The sequence below is a fragment of the Pantherophis guttatus genome, chromosome 2 (assembly GCF_059756535.1).
Source record: "Pantherophis guttatus breed Tessera chromosome 2, ASM5975653v1, whole genome shotgun sequence".
Classification (NCBI taxonomy): domain Eukaryota; kingdom Metazoa; phylum Chordata; class Lepidosauria; order Squamata; family Colubridae; genus Pantherophis; species Pantherophis guttatus.
Window position 1 is genome coordinate 251,247,977 of NC_142064.1, and position 22,260 is coordinate 251,270,236.

General features: G+C 46.4%; 1 protein-coding gene and 1 long non-coding RNA gene across 4 annotated transcripts; one reads left to right on the forward strand and one right to left on the reverse strand.

Moving 5' to 3' along the window:
* Positions 1–409: 409 nt before the first annotated feature.
* Positions 410–14,202, reverse strand: LOC117674020 (uncharacterized). 3 transcript variants are annotated; one of them, XM_060684164.2, is made up of 5 exons: positions 13,891–13,971; positions 13,140–13,235; positions 8,930–9,056; positions 5,791–5,898; positions 1,231–2,858 (listed from the first exon to the last, which is right to left on the reverse strand). In XM_060684164.2, the coding sequence occupies exons 3-5, from the start codon at positions 9,018–9,020 to the stop codon at positions 1,336–1,338; spliced, it is 1,722 nt and encodes a 573-aa protein (XP_060540147.1). In that variant the 5' UTR covers positions 9,021–9,056; positions 13,140–13,235; positions 13,891–13,971; the 3' UTR covers positions 1,231–1,335. The 3 variants fall into 3 exon arrangements, with proteins under 3 accessions (XP_034287687.1, XP_060540147.1, XP_034287690.1); XM_034431796.3 differs by lacking the exon at positions 13,140–13,235 and having other exon boundaries at positions 410–2,858; positions 13,891–14,202; XM_034431799.3 differs by lacking the exon at positions 13,140–13,235 and having other exon boundaries at positions 5,791–5,895; positions 13,891–14,168.
* A 6-nt stretch (positions 14,203–14,208) lies between these two features.
* On the forward strand, positions 14,209–21,849 carry LOC117674032 (uncharacterized). The gene is made up of 2 exons (XR_004593643.3): positions 14,209–15,089; positions 20,446–21,849. It is a non-coding gene; the product is annotated as an uncharacterized LOC117674032 (long non-coding RNA).
* Positions 21,850–22,260: the final 411 nt, after the last annotated feature.

The following is a 22,260-nucleotide window of genomic DNA, read 5'->3' on the forward strand; positions in this document are numbered from 1 at the left end:
CGTCATTCCGGTTCTTTGCACCTAGCATTAATCTCTCCATACTCCCTGCATTCTCCAGGGCAGGGGTCTCCAATCTTGGCAACTTTATGACTTGTGGACTTCCATTCCCAGAATTCCTCAGCCAGCGCATGCGCTGGCTGAGGGATTCTGGGAGTGGAAGTCCACAAGTCATAAAGTTGCCAAGGTTGGAGACCCCTGCTCTAGAGAAGAGCCAGATAAAGGCTTCAGGAGTCCCACAGAACCACTCTGAACTAGCCGAGCACTTTACTCCCCCTTTTATTCTAGCCAGATATTCCACCACGGTGCAACCTCCCCCTTGCATGTTATAGCTATGAATCACTTCTTCTTTTATCTAGATCTACTCCCATCTTTGCCCTAAACATACTGGATAATCCAAAGACCCATATGAATCAGTTCGGCAAATTAATTGTCGACATTGATGAACTGAACTCCTGCAAGCTGTGCAGGATTTCCCCGTTGTTTCATTCAAACCCCCAAATCTGCCCTGGAGGAGTTAATGACCTTGGTTTCTTTCTTGACCATAGGATAGATTCCTTCACCTGCTGCAGGTGTGTGCTGAAAAGTGTTCACGAGGATGATCCATGGCTCTGGGTAGCAAAGTGTCCTTGCGAAGGAATGCAGGGTCCCCATGGAGGGCCCACCTTTCTCTCAGAGGGTTATGACTGCCATTGGGACATGAAGGAGAGCAAACGCGGAGCAGGGGAAATGGTCACTGGTTCCTGCTAGCAGGATGAGTGGTTTTGTTTTAAAAGTTTTGATAAAAACTCTGAAACTGTTTCCGCCTTGGTATTAATTCTGCCTAGGTTCTAGAGGATCTAATTCTTCTTCCTTTATGCCTCAGAAACAGTGGTGGGTTGCTCCCGGTTCGGCCCGGTTCGGCCGAGCCGGTAGTGGTAACGATGTGATGTCACCGAACTGGTTCTCTTTGACTGGGAGCTGGGCCCTCCTGTCCGCCCCCGTTTTATTCCTACCTTTATTCCTTGTTTTTTAGCCCAGCTGATAGGCATGGCAGAGTGGATTGCCACACCTCAGCTGGGTAGAAACCTAACGCGCTTGCGCAGAGTGTAAATTCAGTGCACGTGCGTGCAAAGCGAGCATGCACACGGCGATCACGTGCAAAGCGCGTGCGCGAAGAGAACCGGTGGTAACATCGGTTGGAACCCACCACTGCTCAGAAACAAATATAGAACATGAAGCCCAAAGACCCACCTGAACAGGATCATTTACATTGGACTTTGGATTGGGAAGTCTAGCCGGGAGAACTACCTTGGCATTAGCCAGTCATGGACACCTCTCTAGCCCCCCCTCCTCTCCTTAGCATGGTTCAACCCCTTCATATTGTGGGGAAGACAACCCCAGTACTGTCTCTTCTGTCTGGCGGGTGTGACTTCTGAGATGCCGGTAAAGGCGCGAGGTCCCACAGAAGTGCCGCTTGCACTGGGGGCAGGGATACAGCCTCTCCTCCACATGCACGCACTGGTGTTTCAGCAAAGCCGAGGCATCGGCACACGACTCGCCACAATTCCCACACGCGTTGGCAGAGAGCTGAGTACCGTCGGGGTTGTGGTGGGCATGTTGGTGGCGCTGGAAATGCAAGGTGCTGTTGAAGCTCTTGCCGCAGTCAGGGCAGATGTGCGGCTGCCCCCCCGCATGGGTGCGTTGATGTCGATACAGGTGGGAGGTGCGCCCAAAGCACTTGCCGCAGTCCCCGCAGGAGTAGGGCCTCTCGCCTGTGTGGATGCGTCGATGTCGCTCCCAATGGGAGCTCCACGTAAAACTGAGCCCACACTCCCCACAGTGGTACGGCTTATCGGTGGAGATGTGAAGCCGCCGGTGCTGAGCTAGCTGAGTGCGAGCACTGAAGCTTTGTCCACACTCCCCACAACCAAAGGGCTTATCGGCAGTGCCGTGGAGTCGGCGGTGGCGGGCCAGCTGGGACCGTCCCCCAAAACTCTGCCCACAGTCCGAGCACTCGTGACTCTGGTCCCCCCCAACCAAGTGCAGACGCTGGTGTTTCACCAACGCCAAGCCATCAGCAAAGGCTTTACCACAAAGGGTGCATTTGTAGGGCTTGCGGCCACGATGGGTACGCTGGTGCTGGTCAAAGTGCAGCGTGGTGCTGAAGCTGCGCCCACAGTAGGTACAGATGTAGGCACGGGTAACATTGGCAGCTGCATTGGTGCCGTGAGTGCGCTGGTGGCGGTAGAGGTGGGAACTGCGACTGAAGCGCTTGCCACACTCATTGCAAGGATAGGGCTTCTCCCCGGTGTGGATGCGTAGGTGCCGGGCAAAATGCGAACTCCAGGAAAAGCTCTTTCCACAGTCGCTGCACTGGAAGGGCAGCCGGCCAGTATGGAGCCGTTGGTGAGTCACCAGCTCTGTGTTGCGGCGGAAACACCGACCACACTCGGCACACTGGTAGGGCAAGCCCCGGGTGGGCAGGAGGGCCGGGGAGGGAGTTCCTGGGGTGGTGTTAGCACTGGCATGTGCCCGCTGATGCCGATATAAGTTAGAGCTGACGTTGAAGCTTTTGCCGCAGTCTTCACAATGGAAGGGGCGCTCCCCTGTATGCGTTCGTCGATGCTTGCTGTAGTGCGAGCTGCAGCTGAAGACCTTCCCGCAGTCCTCGCATTCGTAGCCCTTCTGCAGAACCAGGATGGGGGGCCCCTCCCCTGCCAGGACCTTGCCACTGCTGGACGGCTGCACCACCCTCCAGCGCAGGCTCTTGCAGTTCCCAGAAACCACCCTGGCGTCCAGCTTGAGCAGCTCTGGTTGGTGTTGCTGTGGGACTTCTTCCTCTTCGCTCTCTTCCTCTTCCTCACTGCCCATCCCCTCACCTGGTAGGAAGAAAACACACCATCACCTTTCCAATATTCCCATAGTCCACACAGATAGTCCTCAAGTTACAACTGTAATGGTGTCCTACAATTGCAGACATAACTCATAAGAGTCATTAAAAGTGAGTCACCGTGTGACCAGACTCTATTTCATGGCTTTTTTTGCAGCGGTTGTTAAGCAAACTGGAAATAAATTCCAGCGAAAAAAGATAAATTGCAGTCATGTAATCACCAGGGCGTTGCAAATGGCAGTAAATGTGGGCCAGTTGCGGAGTGCACCAAATGGGGTCATGTGACTGCAGGGCAGGGGTGAAATCCAGCAGGTTCAGACAGGTTCTGGAGAACCAGTAGCGGAAATTTTGAGTAGTTTGGAGAACCGGCAAATACCACCTCTGGCTGGCCCCAGAGTGGGGTGGGAATGAAGATTTTGCAATATCCTTCCCCTGGAGTGGGGTGGGAATGGAGATTTTGCAGTATCCTTCCCCTGCCACGCCCACCAAGCCACACCACGCCCACCAAGCCACGCCCACAGAACCGGTAGAAAAAAAATTGGATTTCACCACAGCTGCAGGGAGTGGGTTGAACATCGGATCTTCAAAACCACGTTGTAAGTAACTTTTGGAAGGAATCCGTCATAACTTTGAACAGTTGCTAAGCAACCGGTCGTAAGTGGAGAATTACCTTTATCCTGAAGAGATGGCCAGAACCTGGAGTATAGGTTTGTTCAAATCAAAGCTTTCAGTTGCTAAGGGCTCTAAACCTTTAGGTGCCCTATTTCAAACTCTATTCTCTGCTAACAAGCATTCGGCCATTTTTCCCCCCGCCTTTTCTGGCCTTGCTCTGAGACTTTGTGCTTACAAGAGGATAAAGCAACCGGCAACAAGGAAATGTATGCCTCATTACTTCTCAGTTCCCATTCTTGTCCTATAAACAGAGCGCAGCAAACAAGGCGCCTCCTTCACCTAACACAAGGAAATAACCAAAGGAACTGCCTTATTCTTCATCCTCATCTCGACCTCAGGAATGCCAAGTGAAAAACTGCAGGAACGGGCAGAGCAAGTTAATCTGACAGGTGATCAGGTTTATATTGATTGTAACCGAAGCCCCACTGCTAAGACATCATTTCCACAATGCAAGGTTTTAGTCCAGAGTCCTCCCTGTCCATCCTTCTGGCTCCTATTGTGGTCAGCTCCAGTCAAGTGACAGCTTAATATATATATTTAGCTAGGAGAAATGCAGAATAAACTTAAATAGATTTGCAAGGCAAAACTCGTGACAAACTGGCTGTCATTTTCTACTGTGGTTAGGTGTCAGAAGCTGTAATCCCCCCCCCCAAATTCATCTAAGGTAAAGGTAAAGGTTCCCCTCGCACATATGTGCTAGTTGTTCCCGACTCTAGAGGGCAGTGCTCATGTCCATTTCAAAGCCGAAGAGCCAGCGCTGTCCGAAGACGTCTCCATGGTCATGTGGCCGGCATGACTAAACACCAAAGGCTCACGGAACTGTTACCTTCCCACCAAAGGTGGTCCCTATTTTTCTATTTGCAGTTTTTACGTGTTTTCGAACTGCTAGGTTGGTAGAAGCTGGGACAAATAACGGGAGCTCACTCTGTTATGCGGCACTAGGGATTCGAACCACTGAACTGCCGACCTTTCGATTGACAAGCTCAGCGTCTTAGCCACTGAGCCACCGTGTCCCTTTAGATTCATCTACCTCTTTTTAATTTGAAAAACATCCCATTATTACTGCCATATTTCACGGCTTATCTCTCAGATCAAATACACCTCCACCAAATGTCTGAATCTCCAGTTCCTCATGATTCCTGTGTGGTTTAGTGGGGGAAGGGTAGGACTACAAGTGGAGAGATGTGGATTCTAGGCCAAACTTCAGCCACAGAAGCTCCCGAGGACCCCGTGCCTGTCACTCTAAGCCAGGGGTGGGTTGCCCCCAGTTCGCACCGGTTCTATAGAACCAGTAGTAAAACCGGCAGGAGGCTCCGCCCACTGGCTCTGATGTCATTAAAATGCTTCTGCACTTGCCCAGAAGAGTGCGTTTGCGCGGCGTTGCGAACCGGTAGTAAAGGTAAGTAGAACCCACCCCTGCTCTAAGTCCATAAAAATATTACTATAGGGAAAAAAACAGGACGAGGTAGCATTATGTACACTGCCTTCAACTCCTGTACAAAAGATGGGATGTAAATAAAACAAATAAGCAAGCGATAGTTACATAAATATATTTTTCAGCAATATATTTGTGTGAGAGAGCTTTTGTGCGTGAATTGTGTTGCAAAGCTTTGAAAAATGTTTTGCATCTCTCTCACTCTCTCTCTCTCTCTCTCTCTCACACACACACACACACTTTCTCTCTCATTCACCACCACCATTTTGGTTTTTCCAACCCAGATTTGATCATTTTATCATGGAGCACCATTTCCCAAACCTCTTTCTAGCTTTTTGAGGGGCCAGAGAGGGGAGAAATTCTACCCTTTACTCTTGCTTAAATCTTATTCAAGGCCACTGACTTTTTTTTTTTTTAATTTGATTTATATGCCGCCCTTCTCCGGAGACTCAGGGCGGCTTACAATGCGTTAAGCAATAGCCTTCATTCTTTTGTATATTTTATACAAAGTCAGCTTATTGCCCCCATAAACTGGGTCCTCATTTCACCTACCTTAGAAAGGATGGAAGGCTGAGTCAACCTTGAGCCTTGGAGAGATTTGAACCAGCAGTAAATTGCAGGCAGCTGTGTTAATAACAGGATGCTTAGACCACTGTACTATCAAGGCTCTATCAAGACTTGACCCTTGTCAGACTAGAGCATAAATGGAGGAAAGCTTCATGTTCCCACCGATCCACTAAAGTGTGAAGGAAAACATACGGAAGAGAAAAGCTGAGACCTGCAACCTGGCTGACAACCCCCCTCCTCTCCTCACCTAAATTGGCTCTTCTTGGGTTCTCCCTACTACCAGGCTCCAGGATGCTGGATTCCTCTTCCTCTTTCACCAAGAAAATCTCACTGGGTTTGGAACTTGAAGATCCTGCTTGAAGAAGAAAAAAAGCAAGATACACTAATTAACTTTGCTGGTTTGCTTGGTTCCATCCTTCTTTTTGATTTGTTCTCCTCTTTAGCTGCAGCTTCTACATCAATCCAGGGACCACTTCCTTGTTCATCCAGAGAAAATGCATCACCCCTCCGACATAACGATGGGCCCAGTTTCCACAACATGCTTACCAGTGGTGGGTTTCAAAATTTTTTACTACCGGTTCTGTGGATGTGGCTTGGTGGACATGGCCTGGCGGGCTTGGCAGGGGAAGGATACTGCAAAATCCCCATTCCCTCCCCAATCCAGGGGAAGGTTATTGCAAAATCCCCATTCCCTCCCGATCAGCTGGGACTCGGGAGGCAGAGAATACATGGGGGCGGGGCCAGACAGAGGTGGTATTTACCGGTTCTCCCAACTACTCAAAATTTCCGCCACCGGTTCTCCAAAACTGGTCAGAAGCTGCTGAAACCCACCTCTGATGCTTACCCATAAACCTACTAATTACAAGATGGCTTAATAGGTCCAATCCAGTGGTGGGTTGCTACCGGTTCACCCCGGATCAGGCGAACTGGTAGCAGCGGCTGCGGGAAGCTCCGCCCACCCACTCGGACGTTTCTGCGTATGTGCAGAATTGTTGCACGCATGAGCGCGCACACACCCATGAGCAAACTGGTAGCGGCCAAAATTGAAACCCACTACGGGTCCAATCCCAGTAATAGTCGCCCCATAGCCTTCTACATCTTGATGCCTCCCAAACATGCAATCCACAACCCATTCCCGCCAAAGATCATCTAAAAATCTGAGCAATTCCATTTCCATCCCATAGCCAGGCCTTAATCATGACTGAAAAGGGTCCAAATAATTTGCTTTATCCAGGGTCCTTTGCAACTGCTGAGTGACCCTCTTCTCCACCACCTTTCCCAAAAAGGGGGAGTTAAATACTGGACAAAAATTGTCCACTACAGGTAGTCCTCGATTTACAACAGGTCATTAAGTGACCATTCAAAGTTACAGCAGCACTGGAAAAAGCGACGCATGGCCATTTTTCACACTTACGACCTTTGTATCAGCCCCATGATCATGTGCTCAGATGCTTAGCAACTGGTTCATACTTATGACCATCGCTGTGTCCCATGCGATCACCTTTTGCAACTTTTTGCCAAGCAAAATCAGCAGGGAAGTCAGATTCACTTAACAACCGTGTTGCTAACTTATCAATTGCAGTGATTCACCTAACAACTGTGGCAAGAAAGGTCATAAAACGAGGCACAACTCGCTTAACAAATGTCTCACTTAGCAACAAAAATTTTGGACTCTCCATTGTGGTTGTAAGTCAAGGACTACCTGCATAGTGGGATCCATCAATGGTTTCTTGAGGTGTAGGTGAACCAGAATGTCCTTAAGAGATGGAGGAACAAACCTCTCACCCAAGGAAGAAGTCACCACTGCTAGAACCCCCACACACAACGCTCCTGGCCAGCTTTAGTTAAAAGAGAAGTGGTTTAGGTCAAAGTCATAAGGACCTTATCCACTTTTTCAGGCCACCAGGTTGAGATGACAGGGTAAGATGCTGTATCAGACATCCAGTGGTGGGATTCAAATAATTTAACAACCGGTTCTCTGCCCTAATGATTTCTTCCACCAACCAGTTCACCAAACTGCTCAGAAAGTTAACAACCGGTTCTCCCGAAGTGGTGTGAACTGGCTGAATCCCACCACTGCAGACATCCCCCCAAGATCTGCACTCCCCCAAGGCTGGCGTCGAAATGAGAACAAATTTGAGAGATTTTGGCTGACAGATGCTGAGCAAATTCTTTTGCACAGCCCTGAAAGAGGACCTCTGATTCCCCCTCCCCCTCCAGGGGTGAAATGCTACCGGTTTGGGCCGGTTCACCCGAACCGGCAGTAAAAAATGCTACCAGTTCGCCAAACCGGTAGTAAAAAATGTTTTTAAAAAAGTTCCGACAAATCAGCTGAGCGATTTGTCGGAACTTTTCCCCCCTTTCCCCCTTTTTTAGCATTTTTTTACTACCGGATCTCCAGAACCGGTAGTTTAAAATGCTTTAAAAAGTTAAAAAAAAAAAGTTCCAACAATCGCACGTCACTCAGCTGATTGTTGGACCCTTTTTTTTATTTTTTTAAAGCATTTTTTAACTATCTATTCACCCGAGCCGGTAGTAAAAAAATGCTTTTAAAAGGTTAAAGAAAAACGGTTCCGACGATCGCACGGCACAGCTGTGATCGTCAGAGCCTTTTTTTAACCAAAAGCATTTTTTTACTACTGGCTCTGGCAAATAGGTAGTAAAAAAATGCTTTAAAAAAGTTTTAAAAAAAGGTTCCGACGATCATAGCTGTGCTGTGAGATCTTTGGAACTTTTTTTTTACTTTTTTAAAAGCATTTTTTACTACCTATTCGCCTGAGCCAGTAGTAAAAAAATGCTTTTAAAAAGGTTCCCCTGCGCGCCACAGCTGATCACCCCCCCCCCCACGTGCTGTTCTACATACCTTCCCAAGCCTCCTTTTGGTGCACACTGTGCGGTGCAGCTCGCATTTGGTGCCCACATGCAGTGTACATTTGGCGCTTGCGCGGCCAGCAAACCAGTAGTAAACCAGTTCAGATTTCACCACTGCCCCCCTCCCTTACCCAAGAGGGCAACATGTTATCTGAAACAAGGCTGCAAAACAGCTATCTGTGGATGCAAATAGAAATAGGCAAGTATTGTCACTTTGCCGGTCTTTCGGCCACAAGGTAAGGAGTCAAGGATAACCATGTATGCTGCTCTACAGCCCTCTCCAAGGGGTTTACAGAGTCAGCCTATTGCCCCCAGTAATCTGGGTCCTCATTTTACCAACCTTGGAAGGATGAAAGGCTGAGTCAACCATGAGCTGGTCAGGATCGAACTGCTGGCGATTGACAGAATTAGACTGCAATACTGCATGGTGATGCAGTATTGCACTGCGCCACCATGGCTCTTTGGTTATATATATTGGTTATATACATATAGTAAGCAAATAAAATTATATTTACTCAGTGCCACTAGAGTTTCACAGGTCTCCTGGTGAGTTTCTTTGTAAGGCTTCTGCTTAGGATCTACAACTAGCCACTGATTCTCCATCATTCAGTCCCAAGTCACCTCCAGACAATGAACCAGCTCCTAAAACAAGAACAATGTTATTCACACCATTGACACATAACATTGAGAGAAGCAACTTAGAACTAAGGAGAAATTTTCGGACAGTTAGAACAATTAATTAGTGGAACAACTTGCATCCAGAAGTTGTGAATGCTCCACCACTGGAAGTTTTTAAGAAGATGTTGGATAACCATTTGTCTAAAGTGGTGTAGGGTTTCCTGCCTAAGCAGGGGGTTGGACTAGAAGACCTCCAAGGTCCCTTCCAACTCTGTTATTCTATTCTATTCTGTTCTGTTCTGTTCTGTTCTGTTCTGTTCTGTTCTGTTCTGTTCTATTATTCTATAACAATCTCTTCTTCTGGCAATGGCTAATAAGCAGGGAAATGCAATAACTATAACAGCAATAGCACTCACTTGGAAGTCAGGACACACTGCCTTTTAAAATACAGTTGCTAACTTTATGTTTGCATCTGGATTATCAGTTTGATGCCCAACCCGCTTGGTTCTGTTGGAGTTATTTATGGAGGTAAGATAATGCTAGATCTCCTACTTTCAATTCTAAATATGCTGAAACTAGATCCTATCCTCAGTCTGTTCATAATCATCACTGATGTTGAACTAAATATCACATTTTACCTAGCAAGAGAGTAACCAGGCTGCTATGAGGTGTTTTTGCAGGTTATCTTGCTTGCATTCACATAGATGTGGAACTCCATTTGGGCAGGGAATAAGGAGGTGAATCTGACAATGCCTTAGGGCAGGGATGTCAAACTCAAGGCCTGGGGGCTGGATCCGACCTGTGGGATGTTTAGATCTGGCCCGTGGGGCTGCCCTGGAAACAGCAAAGGACCAGCCCATGGTGTCTCTGCCAACAAAAATGGAACTTGGGAGGGCTGCGTGTGGCCCTCCCAGGCCCTGTTTTTGGCTGAAACAGCCTCCTGCAGTCCTCTGCCAGAGAAAACAAAGCTGTTTTTACTGGCAGAGGGCTGCAGGAGACTGTTGCGGCTGAAAACGGGGCCTGGGAGAGCACATGCGGCCCACCTGAGCTCTGTTTTCGTGAAAGAGTGCTCAGGCCACCACAGGCACCCCCGAAACGAGTGATGTCAAGCTGACCATGCCCACCCTGGCCATGCCCACCCCTCAATGAAATCGAGTTTGACACCCCTACCTTAGAGTTCTCTGAGGCTTGAGTCCTGTCTCCTATGAATTGGACCTCTGCCCTGATTTCAGTGCCTGGGTGAGATGCAGGATTTGGGATGAAGTATCAACAGTATATCTGTGGAGTCTTTGGTGTTCTCTGAGTTTGGTTATTTTCTTGCAAATGTTTCATTATCCAACTAGGTAACATCATCAGTGATAGCAATCAGTAAACCTATATACTACTAAAATGCTCATGTCTGTAACCTTTAACTGGGCAAAATAGTGCATCATAGGGCAATACTTTTTCAACCAAGGTACTTCAAATACGCCAATTTATAGCATGCATCCCAAATCTGTGTCTCCAATGGAATTGAAATTTGGCAAATTTTATGAAACATTTTATGATATAAAAATCACCATGAGGCATTTTATGACATCCTACAACATGTCATAAAACACTTCCTGCGATCAGCTCCTAATGTTTGACTGTACAGTGTAATTCAACATGGGCCGCTTTCAAGGCAGATATAGCTCTCAAGATCTCCCTAATTTTTTTAGGACTCTTCAAGTACTTGAGAAGTTCTGTCATTGTTGGGAGTATTGAGGAATCTGATAAGGAGATATCTAAAACATTGGACCAATGGATAAGGATTGTCTAGTCAATGATGGTCAACTCTACACTGCCACCCCAGACTGACGTGAGGATGCTGTGGAAATCATCACCTGGTTCCTAAAAGCTGTAAAGATCTGGAAGACTAAAATATACTCAAGTCCCTGCAAAAGGAAGTTGCTATTTTTAGTGATAAATCTTGGCTGCATCCTAGCTCAGGTTCAAGTTTCCGATATTCCACTTTGAAGAACAGACCTACAATATGGAAGTCTTTCTGGACTTGTAGTAGCCATTCCAAATGTCTTGGATAACAACACCTTTAATTCCAAGTCAACCTGAAGGAGAGGAATAGCAGTCCAACACATCAAAGGAAGCAGCAGTCTTCCTTAATCAATCCTTAAACTATGACTGGACCTTATGATGGTCCAGTCATCCATCAAGTGATGACAACTGCACATAAATCATTGCCGATGAAAACTCCTTATCAACTCAGCTGACAACGTATAGTGATTTCATTCATTCTGATCAACCTTCAGGAAAACTGGACCATGAGAAATCAAGAGAAATCAACATGTTTATGAACAAACCTAGTTGTACATCTTTCCTAGATCTGAAAACCTGCCTACTGCTCTTTTAATTAAGGATTATCCTGATTTGAAGAAAGCAGTTTGCTAAGCCATAAAACAGCATACAAGGAAATGCCTAGGTAATGAATACCATCGCAAGAAGTTTATCGGGGGTTTTATACTGGAGGGTTTTCAATAGTGATGGAGATTACCAGGGTCTGTGCAAAGCAAACAGGCACATCCCATTCAAGTCTTTTCCTGATACAAGGGAGTTAGAAATGACCAACTAATGCCGAAATCTCTTTCTCCCTTTATTGATCCTCATACAATGGAATTTAAAAAGCAGAGCATCAGACAATTGAATCATAGGTTGTGTGTGCACATGTATAAGTAACTATATCAATCTTATATATTGAACCCCTTATTTTCAAAGGCCTAATCCAAGATTAACATATTTTCTAAAAGGCACTTGGCTCTGAATAATTTTGAAAATGCCAATCAAGCAGTCACAGACAATTATGAAGATTTATTTTAATCAACAAATATGCCTGAAAGAAAGGGAGATATCAGTCCACATCAAGAATTGTTTCCTCCAGAAGCAGGTGGCTGACTTTCAAATATCCTAAATCATGATTTGTTTGATCAATGTTTTTTTAAAAAAAAACACACACAATATGCTTTTTCAAAACCAAACAAATCACATTTGCTTAATCATAGTGTGTGAATCAGATCTGCACGTTAAAACAAAAATTCAGAGGAACCAATCTTGGCTATTGCGGGTATGAAAAAAATGGTAAATGTCTCTTGATTTAAGACAGAATATAGGTAGATTTTTTAAATCACCTCACTGTATTGAACATTATTAATAAGGGGAATACCTGGCAGCAATTACCTACCTCTATTAAAAACTGGACTAAATCCTCAATCAGTTTAGTTCCCCTTACTCTTAAATCATCCCTGGGTCCTTCCCATCTCAGAAAGGATAGTGAAGTAGAATACAATAGAATAACAGAGTTAGAAGGGACCTTGGAGGTCTTCTAGTCCAACCCTCTTCTTAAGCAGGGAACCCTACACCACTTCAGACAAATAGTTATCCAACTATGTCGGCTGGCGACACCCAGGGGGAGAGCCTTCTCTGTGGTAGCTCCTGCCCTTTGGAACGAACTGCTCCCGGAAATACGCACAATCTCTGACCTCCGAGTTTTTCGCTGTGCCTTCAAGACCCTGCTCTTCTGACAGGCAGGGCTATCTTTGTAAAGTAGTTTTAAATTCGGAGTTTTAAATTTTTGGGTTTTTTAACGAAACTTGGCCGTAAATGTAATAATTTTAAATTTTTTTTAATTTAATTGGGATTTGTATTGTGTTTTTTACTTGGCTGTGCACCGCCCCGAGTCCTTCGGGAGAGGGGCAGTATAGAAATAAAATTATCTATCTATCTATCTATCTATCTATCTATCTATCTATCTATCTATCATCTATCTATCTATCTATCTATCTATCTATCTATCTATCATCTATCTATCTATCTTCTTAAAAACTTCCAGTGTTGGAACATTCACAACTTCTGGAGGCAAGTTGTCCCACTGATTAATTGTTCTCACTGTCAGGAAATTTCTCCTTAGTTCTAAGTTGCTTCTCTCCTTGATTAGTTTCCACCCATTGCTTCTTCTCCTGCCCTCAGGTGCTTTGGAGAATAGCTTGACTCCCTCTTCTTTGTGGCAGCCTCTGAGATATTGGAAGACTGCTGTCATGTCTCCCCTAGTCCTTCTTTTCATTAAACTAGACATACCCAGTTCCTGCAACCCTTCTTCGTGTGTTTTAGCCTCCAGTCCCCTAATCATCTTTGTTAGATCACTTCTTATTCCCATTTCATGAAGGAGAGAAGCTGTAGCAGAAAGAGAGATTGTGATTCAAAGCTATCCAGAGGAACTTCTGTAAATACCAGGATCCTACCAACCTACATTCTTTCTCCCTGGCATCTTTAGTGCAAAATAGCAGACATTTCAGAGCAATTAAGATCTAAGGCTTGTTCTGCATCCTTAGGGTTGTTTTTTGTTTGTTTGTTTTTTGTTTTGCAAAACCTGCGTTTTCCAAACACCTTTACAGTTCCAGGTAAGGAGGCAGGCGTGTGGCAGAATTGCTGGGAACTGCACAAAGGAACCGTGCCCCGGCGGAGCGGAGGGGCTCCTAGGCATCTTGGGTTCCCAGATCTCCAAAGAGAAACTTTTGAAGACGACCGAATTCCCCTTGGCGGGGCTGGACCATTGTTCGGTTCGGGGAGAAGGGACCTGAAGAGGGCTCCTGCCGAAGTTTCCCTGGGTTTCTTCCATCCCGATCCTGGCTGATCCCCACCGATCCCTTTCTTTGAAGAGCTGATCGCCCCCCCCCGCCCATTCCGGTGTGTATGGGGAGAATTGTGGAAGGGGGCGGGGAGAGGGCAAAGAGCGAAGGCTGCTCCATAGGGGAGAGGGTCACTCTCCTCGCCTCTCCCCCCCCCCCACCACCACGGGTCTCCTCTCCCCCTCCAGGCGTTCTCCTACCTGCCCTCTTCGGCTGCAGCAGGTCCCTCGAGGGATCTCGACCCCAGCCGTTCAAACAATGAGGAAATCTCTCGCCTCCCGGCCCCAGGTCTTCCCTCCGGGCCGTCTTGGCGCACCTCCCGGCCTTTGGGGGGGGGATGCAGAGGGGGGGGGACCGGGAAGCCCCCCCCGCTTGCCGTCTGCGAGATGGAGGCAGCCCCAGACCGTGGGCAGGCAACCCCCCCCCGTCCCACCAGCGCCGAGTCCGGCTCTTCCTTGGCTTTTCTTTATGGTCCTCCGCCTCCCCGCCTTCCTGCCTCCCCCTCCTCTCCCCTCAGCATCAAATCCAAGCACCACCACCGGTTTGCTCCAGCCCCTTCCTGTGTCCTCGCAATAGCAAGCCGGTCTGAAACCTCTTGAAATCGTAGGTGCGGGCGGGTGTCTGCCCGTGTGGGAGGGGTGGGGGGGATGGGGGGGTGGCTGAGAGTCGCCAATAACAATGCATTGAGTGGAGGAGGGGGACCCCTCGTTTTTCAGGGGTTTACCCCCCACCCCCCACCCCTCCCGTCAGCCCCAGGTGCTCGCAAGGCGAAGGAGGGCCAAGCGGAGGAGAAAGCACTCGGCAGAAGTGATGGAGCTGCGCAGGGAAGCGCGGGATCCCTTCCCTAGGATGAGCAGAGGGGTTCAGCAGCGGCGGAAGACACAACCTTGTGTAAAAGCCCAGCCGTGCCCCGGGCCAGGAGAAAGGGGCAAGGCAACAGTCCTGACTGAGATAGACAGATTTAGGAGAAGAAAGATCTTGGACTCAGTAGGACTCTCCACCAATTTGGAGTGTGGGGAAATGAAGGGGGAAACCCAGCTATCTTCCTTTCCAGTGCCCAAGACGGTATCCCTTTCAACCAAATTCAGAGCATTGGCAGCAGAACTGCAAAATCAATCCACGGTGGTCAAGCTTCAAAGCAGATCTCTGCCTATGCCTCCTGGGGGCATCTGCTGCCAGTATGGGCGAGGTACCCAACACAAGAGCCATTCTACTTTAGTGAAACCCACCTGGAAGTTGGCACCGCTTAGGGCAGGTTGGGCTGCTGTCATTTTGAATCTGATACTAGCCCTGGTCCTGATGAGAAGCAGCTGTCCAAGGTCTGAGGCTTCCTGATGCCTGGAAAAGTGTTTCCCTGGCCCAGCTTTATCTCAGAGTCAGAGTAATCAAGAACGTTAAGGTAAGGTTTAAGTAAAGAGCTTCTTGTAAGGCCCATGTTCTACCACTCAATTCTAGGTCTTTCTAATCACATGGTGACTTGTTTGTTGATGAATGAATTTGGTCATATGAGCTAGGAAACATGGGTCTGTGTCCAAACCCATATGGAGAACACCAGGTTGGGATCAGGGGTGAAATCCAGCAGGTTCTAACAGGTTCTGGAGAACCAGTAGTGGAAATTTTGAGCAGTTTGGAGAACCGGTAGCAGAAATTTTGAGTAGTTCCATTGGCATCCTTCAGTCTCAAGAGACTATGGTATCGTGCTCTGGAAAGAGGTCCTAAAACAGCACCTAGTGTGACTAAAAAGGCCAATTCGAGAGTGGCGATCCCTTCCACACTGAAGGCAGATACATTCTGTCCCCTGCCCAGCCCCCAGATTTCGCTGGTTCTGGGACTGCCTCTTTGCCTCAGCCTGCCGAACAAGTGTCTCTTCGAATTGGAGAAGGCCATGCTGTGACTTTAGCCTCCAAGCTGAACGATCGGAGGTCAAGGTTTCCCAGTTGTTAATGTCTATTCCCAGGGCCTTTAGGTCCCTCTTGCAGATATCCTTATATGACAGCTGTGGTCTCCCTCTGAGGCGCTTTCCTTGCACTAATTCTCCATACAGGAGATCTGGTGGGAATGGGGATTTTGCAATATCCTTCCCCCAGGAGTGGGGAGGGAACGGGGATTTTGCAGTATCCTTCCCCTATCACACACACCAAGCCACGCCCACAGAACCGGTAGTAAAAATAATTTGGATTTTACCACTGGTTGGGATGTAGTTGATTTACATTCAGGTCCTCTTTTTTTTTTTTGGCTTAGTTCTCCCACCAATAAACCTTGTGAGCATTTTTTAAAAAAATATTATTACAAACCTTATTCGCTTTTCACACTAATTTTTATTTAACTGGAACTTTCTGAACAAGCCACAGTTCTCTGGGTTCACACAATGATTTCATAAACCATAGTTTTTTAAGTGTCTATGGAGATTCTCAGTCATCCAGGTCATGGTTGTCCCAAAGATGCTTCTTTATTTTTTCAAGAGACAACTGGACTTTCTAGTTTTTCTTTGAAGACGTTTCCCTTCTCCTCCAAGAAGCTTCTTCAGCTCTGACTGGATGGTGGGGAATGGAAGGATTTATTGCTGTCTGCAAGGAATAGAAATCCTTCCATTCCCCACCATCCAGTCAGAGCTGAAGAAGCTTCTTGGAGGAGAAGCGAAACATCTTCAAAGAAAAATCAGAAATTCCAATTGCCTCTTGGGGAAAAAAAAGTGCCTTTGGGACATAGTTTTTTTAACCACAGTGGTTCTTGTCCAATACACATCACAAAGGCCCAGTGGTTCATTCACACATGGTCATGGCTGCCATCTTGATTTTTTTGACAGGCATGCACATCCACACACACTGTGGACACCCCCAGTGTTAAGTAAGGAAAAGTAAAGCATTGTCTCTGACTACTTTTCTAACTCTCTTCTCTCCCGCCCACTCCCCCCCCCCCACTGTTCTGCCCCAGCTATGGACCCCAAAGAACGCAGCACACACAAAGTCCATTCAAACCTTAGTTTACTAAATCAGTTTTTTACAACAATGGCTGTTAATTAACTGCATTAACATCCGCCAAGAATTCAAAGAATAATACTGAAAGCTTCCTGTGGTTGGCAGAATGCCCAGAGGCAATTTGCAGGAAGCTGATAAGATAAGCAAGACAAGACACGAAGGTATGTGAACGAAGTTGTTCCCTGCAAATTGCTTCAGTTGGCGTTCCTCCTTAAATAGGCTAAGGGAGTGGCCAATTAGCCCCAAGCCTTACTCACGAGGAGACCTCCTCCGGAGGAGCCACTCCTGCCTTTTGGCAGCTCTGCACGCCCATGCATCAAGAAGAGGCTCCTCCTCTTCGTCCTCTTCACTTAAGGGAGCTTCTGGAGGTTCTGAAGGCCCTGGCTGAATCCCCACCTCTGGCACCACATCTTCTCCAGCCTCCTCATTGTCTGACTCGAGGGCCAACTGCACAGGCTGCTGGCGCAGCACCACACCAGCCTCCTCGCTGTCAGAATTAGCTACTAGTTGCACAGGCCGCTGACGGGCCACAACACACACACACTTCCCATCAGAGGAAATAGCAATCAGCTGGCCCAAGATGGCAGCTCATAAGAGAAGCATTTTAACACCTGGTAAGTCTGCAAATGCAGTGGAGAGAACTCCAGATGTTTCAAAGTTCTCGTTCTTCTCTCTCTTGGATGGTTGCGCTTAATTTGGCACTTTCCAGTTGTGCAGGCTTCATGCAGCCAATTTTCTGTCACTAGCGATTTGCCTCTTGATTAAGACTTCCGGGAATGTTTAAAACACACACACACACACTGTATAAACTTGTGGATAAACTGAGAATTCTAGGTTCCAAAATACACCAAAATTGGATTCCGTTTATTTGTGGATGTTTTTTCCCCCCACGAATATATATGGTGATACATTTTTTTAACTACCTATATAAATACTGATGGATAAGCCTATAAATTGACCCCCACATTTTAACCAAAATTTAATGAAAAGTGTGCCACCCACAGATAAGCTGATTGCAAAAATTAAAACATACAAAAGTTTTGAGTGTCAGCTTATTGGCAGTATGTTCCACAACTGGTCTAATGATTATGCTTGATGCTTCCCTTGACCTGTGAGACAGTAGAGAGGTTTTGAACCCAGGAGTTCCCCAGAAGCAACACTGAGAGCATTCTTATCTTCCACTTGAAGCTCCAGACTTGTGGGGATGAATCTGGGTAATCATATCAATAATCCCACAAAACCTATTGGCCTCTTATTATTTACCAGCCTTTTACAGAGCCAATAGCCCACATTTCCAAGGTCTCTGCAGAGAAAGTGCAAACAGCACGGGAACAAAAGCTGTTGGAGGACATCACAAAAGGCTTCTTGGGGAGGGGGAGGCTGTTATTGTCCCTTCTCTGCCTCTAGAGCAGAGTTCCCCAATCTTCCTGGCATGCAGCCAAATAGGGGAGGGAGGGGATGGTTCCACATGAGTGGCGGGGAAATGTGCACAGCTCCATTTGCAAGAGCGGCAGCGCATGCGGAGATGCACTCGCCTGCTGCTCGCACAAGGGGGGATGCACACAGATGTGCTTGCCCGTCACTTCCATGGCCCGATTCTGATTGGCTCAAGGCCCAGTAGTGGGCCACGGCCCCAGGGGTTGGGGGTCATCCAATCTTAGCAACTTTAAGACTTATGAACTTCAACTTCCAGAATGCTGGCTGGGGAATTCTGGGAGTTGTGGTCCACAAGTCTTAAAGTTGCCAAGGTTGGACGCCCCTGCTCTAGAACTCTGCAGGGCTGATGGGGGAGGGTGGTAAAAATGTCAAGTAGGACAATTGGACCCCCTCCTCTTTTTAACATGGGTTGTAATACACATAAGGGGCGGCTGCACTATGACCTTTTTTGACGCTTCCCCTGGATGCCGCTGTATTTAACTGCAGAGCCAGGGACAACAAAGAAACTAGAAGCATTATGGAGAAGACGCTGTCTCTCTCCTCTGACCTCTAAATCCACACATTGCATGGCATTTGTGGCCTCCTGGGTCACCAATCAGTGGTGGGTTTCAAATTCTGTGGGTGTGGCTTGGTGGGCGTGGCATGACTTGGTGGGCGTGACTTGGTGGGCGTGGCAGGGGAAGGATACTGTAAAATCTCCATTCCTTCCCCAATCCAGGGGCAGGTTACTGTAAAATCCCCATTTCCTCCTGATCAGCTGGGACTTGGGAGGCAGAGAATAGATGGGGGCGGAGCAAGTCAGAATTTTTACTACCGGTTCTCCGAACTACTCAAAATTTCTGCTACCGGTTCTCCAGAACTGGTCAGAATCTTCTGAAACCCACCTCTGTCACAAATGCCATGCAATACGTCACCCATGAATCTATGACGGGCTTCTCAAGACAGCTGGAGCCCACAACCTAAGAGCCACAAAGCCAGACAGTGTTTCATGATTCAGCTTATTTCATCAGACAAGAAAATAGAACTGAATAAAACCCGGCATGTATATCTTGCAAATATAGGTAGTCCTTGACTTATGACCACAATCGAGCCCAAAGTTTCTGTTCCTAAATGAGACAGTTTTTAGGTGAATTTTGCCCCGTTTTATACCCTTTCTTGCCACAATTATTGCAGCTGTTAAGTTAGTAAAACATGGTCGTTTGAGTGAATCAGGCTTCCCCATTGACTTTGCTCGTCAGAAGGTTGCAAAAGGGAATCACATGACCCTGGGACCCTGCAACCGTCATAAATATGATGAGTCAGTTGCCAAGTATCTGAATTTTGATCACATGACCATGGGGGATGCTGCAAAGATTGTAAGTGTGAAAAATGCTCATAAGTCACTTTTTTTTCCAGTGCCATTGTAAATTTGAACCATCACTAACTGAACTGTTGTAAGTTGAGGACTTGTACAGCTCATATTATCCCCAAGTGGTTTGCTACGTATCCCCCTTAGTGCAGGGGTGAAATCCAGCAGGTTCTGACAGGTTCTGGTGAACCGGTAGCAGAAATTTTGAGCAGTTTGGAGAACCGGCAAATGCCCCCTCTGGCTGGCCCCAGAGTGGGGTGGGAATGGAGATTTTGCAGTATCCTTCTCCTGTCATGCCCACCAAACCACACCATGCCCACCAAGCCACGCCCACAGAACCAGTAGTAAAAAAATTTGGATTTCACCACTGCCTTAGTGTGTGCAACACACAACAACCCTTACAACAGCCAAGCCAGCATGGAAAGTGTGAGTCAAGACACTGAAAGTGGGGGAGGAAGGGATCCAAAATATGGAAGGTGAAGGAAAACAGCAATCCACCTCTCAAGGTGTCAGGTTGAGCTGCAGAAAGAACATCAGGTTTCTTCCTCTACCAAAGACAATGCACCAGGAAGAAGGAAAGAAAAATAAAATGCACAGTGGGAGAAGGGAAAGGAAATTGGATACAGGCTTGATAGTTGCTAGGCAATTAGCTGCTGTTCTTCGCAGTTCCTTTTTAAATGTTTGCAGATGAGGAACCAGACTCAACCGTTGCTCTGGGAACAAGTTAGGGCAGCATCTCATTGATGCCACAGCTGGAGGGCCCTTCCTTTTGATTTGAATGGCATGGTTAGAAACAGGCAGACCAGACCAGGATTACTCTGTCTTCCCGTTGGCAGGCTGAAATAGTTGGAGGAAAAGGCAGCTGGTAGAAACCACAATGCCATGTGGCCCCTGATGTTATTGCAGAAATGAAACCTGTTATAAACTTGTGCCATTGGTGTGATGATGTGGTGATGGGCATGGCTTCACTTGTGGCCTTCCTTCTCTTCTAGTTTTATTTATCAGACGTCTATCCTGCTTCAGGCTGAACAACTGTAGTGAGATTCCCGTGGATGGAGCCCACCTCACCAAGCAAGGAGAGGGATTCGGACACCGGAGAAGCAGCAATCCTTCTCACCTCCACTTTGGGACTGACAAGAGCTTGAATTCCTCAATTGCCTGAACGAAAGTTGAAGGCGATGCCTGCAAAGGGAAGAGATTGTTCTTCCGTTTCCAGGTAGCATCTTGTCTTGGGATTTTACCAAAGCACCAAATTCCTTATTCTGAAGAAAAACTCCAATTCTTTTTCCATAAATTGTTGAAATTCTTTTTCATTTAGAATTGTTTGATTCAAAGATGTATGGAGAAATAGACATTTGAAAGGAAAACAATATACCTTTTAATTCAAATAGACACCTGTCATGGTCCAGGACAGACATGATATGGATGTCATCAGATTTAATAGACAATATACAAAAAATAAATATTGACTCAAATCTTTGGGCAGATCACAATCCAATTATAATAGCATGGAAAGGACAAAAGAAAAAGTATAGATGCACCAAATTCCTTTTGGGAAAATATCCCCTCCCAAGTTCATCACAAAACCCCATTTACTGTTTATATGCTGGATGTTACCAAAGAACACTGCTATATTCTCCCAGTGGTTTTGTTCAAAGGCAACATTCCTCTAGCAGGAAGACTGAGAAAACTCCAATTCATTTTCACTCTGTGAATGCAAGCGGATGAATATTCATTCCACAACACTGCAAAGTGACGAAATAAGCAAGGGAAAGACGAGTAAACAATATTATGTAAGAATGTGTTTCTCTGCTATGAGAATTATGTAATTATGTCGTTTAGATTCTTGCAAGATATTTTCAGACAGCCCAAATAGCAAAATATTTGTCTTGCTATTTGTTTTGAAAATATGGATGCGGTGGGTTTATAGATCAGGTTAAGACATGGTTTGTTTAAAAGTGGTTTATTGAGGAAACTGCATTTGACTCGACTCACACTCAGACTAATCCATATGACATGGTTTATAAGCCACTGTAGCTGAGTTTATCTAGCATTCTAAACCCCAACTATGATTTTTAGCATGATTTGTGAACAAAGTTGATATATTATTTCTCCCTAGAGGAAACTGCCTTTCCAAAGGAATTGGGGAAAAAAAAACAGATGTATAAATCAGGCATATAAATCATACCTAAATGAGGCATAAAAGTCAGAACTACTTTATGCTGGAGCAAAACTTTTGAATATGCCAGAAATATAAGTGGTCTTGTTTAACAATCACTTGTTCAGCATAAATTTGAATTTATGGTGGTGATGAATGAGAGGTAATTATATTAGAATAAAATAGAGCTGGACGGTACCTTGGAGGTCTTCTAGTCTAGCCCCCTGTTATGACTGGACTTTTGAATCTGCAGCTATTACAGCATCTCACGGTCACATAATGAAGCCAGCGGGAAATCTCAACTCAGTCACATAAGGTCCTTGCTTAACAAAAAATGTAGTCCTCATTTAATAACAGCAATCAGGATGCCAGAGCTGCTGTCACAAAGTACTGCAGTCACACAGTTTTTGACAACATCGCTTAATTACAGAATTTCCAGTCCCAATTAGCATAGCTAAATGAGGTCTACCTGTGAACTCATCACAATGAATTTGGTAATGCAGTAGATGTGAATGGAGGTATTAGGAAGGAAGAAAGGATATTCTCCTGTTTGGCTTAATGTAACCCCAGTGTAGTCTCAAAAGCTATAAACATGGAGGCAGCTTACATGGAGCCTAAAACAGCTTTTTAAAAAAACTACTGATCCTTA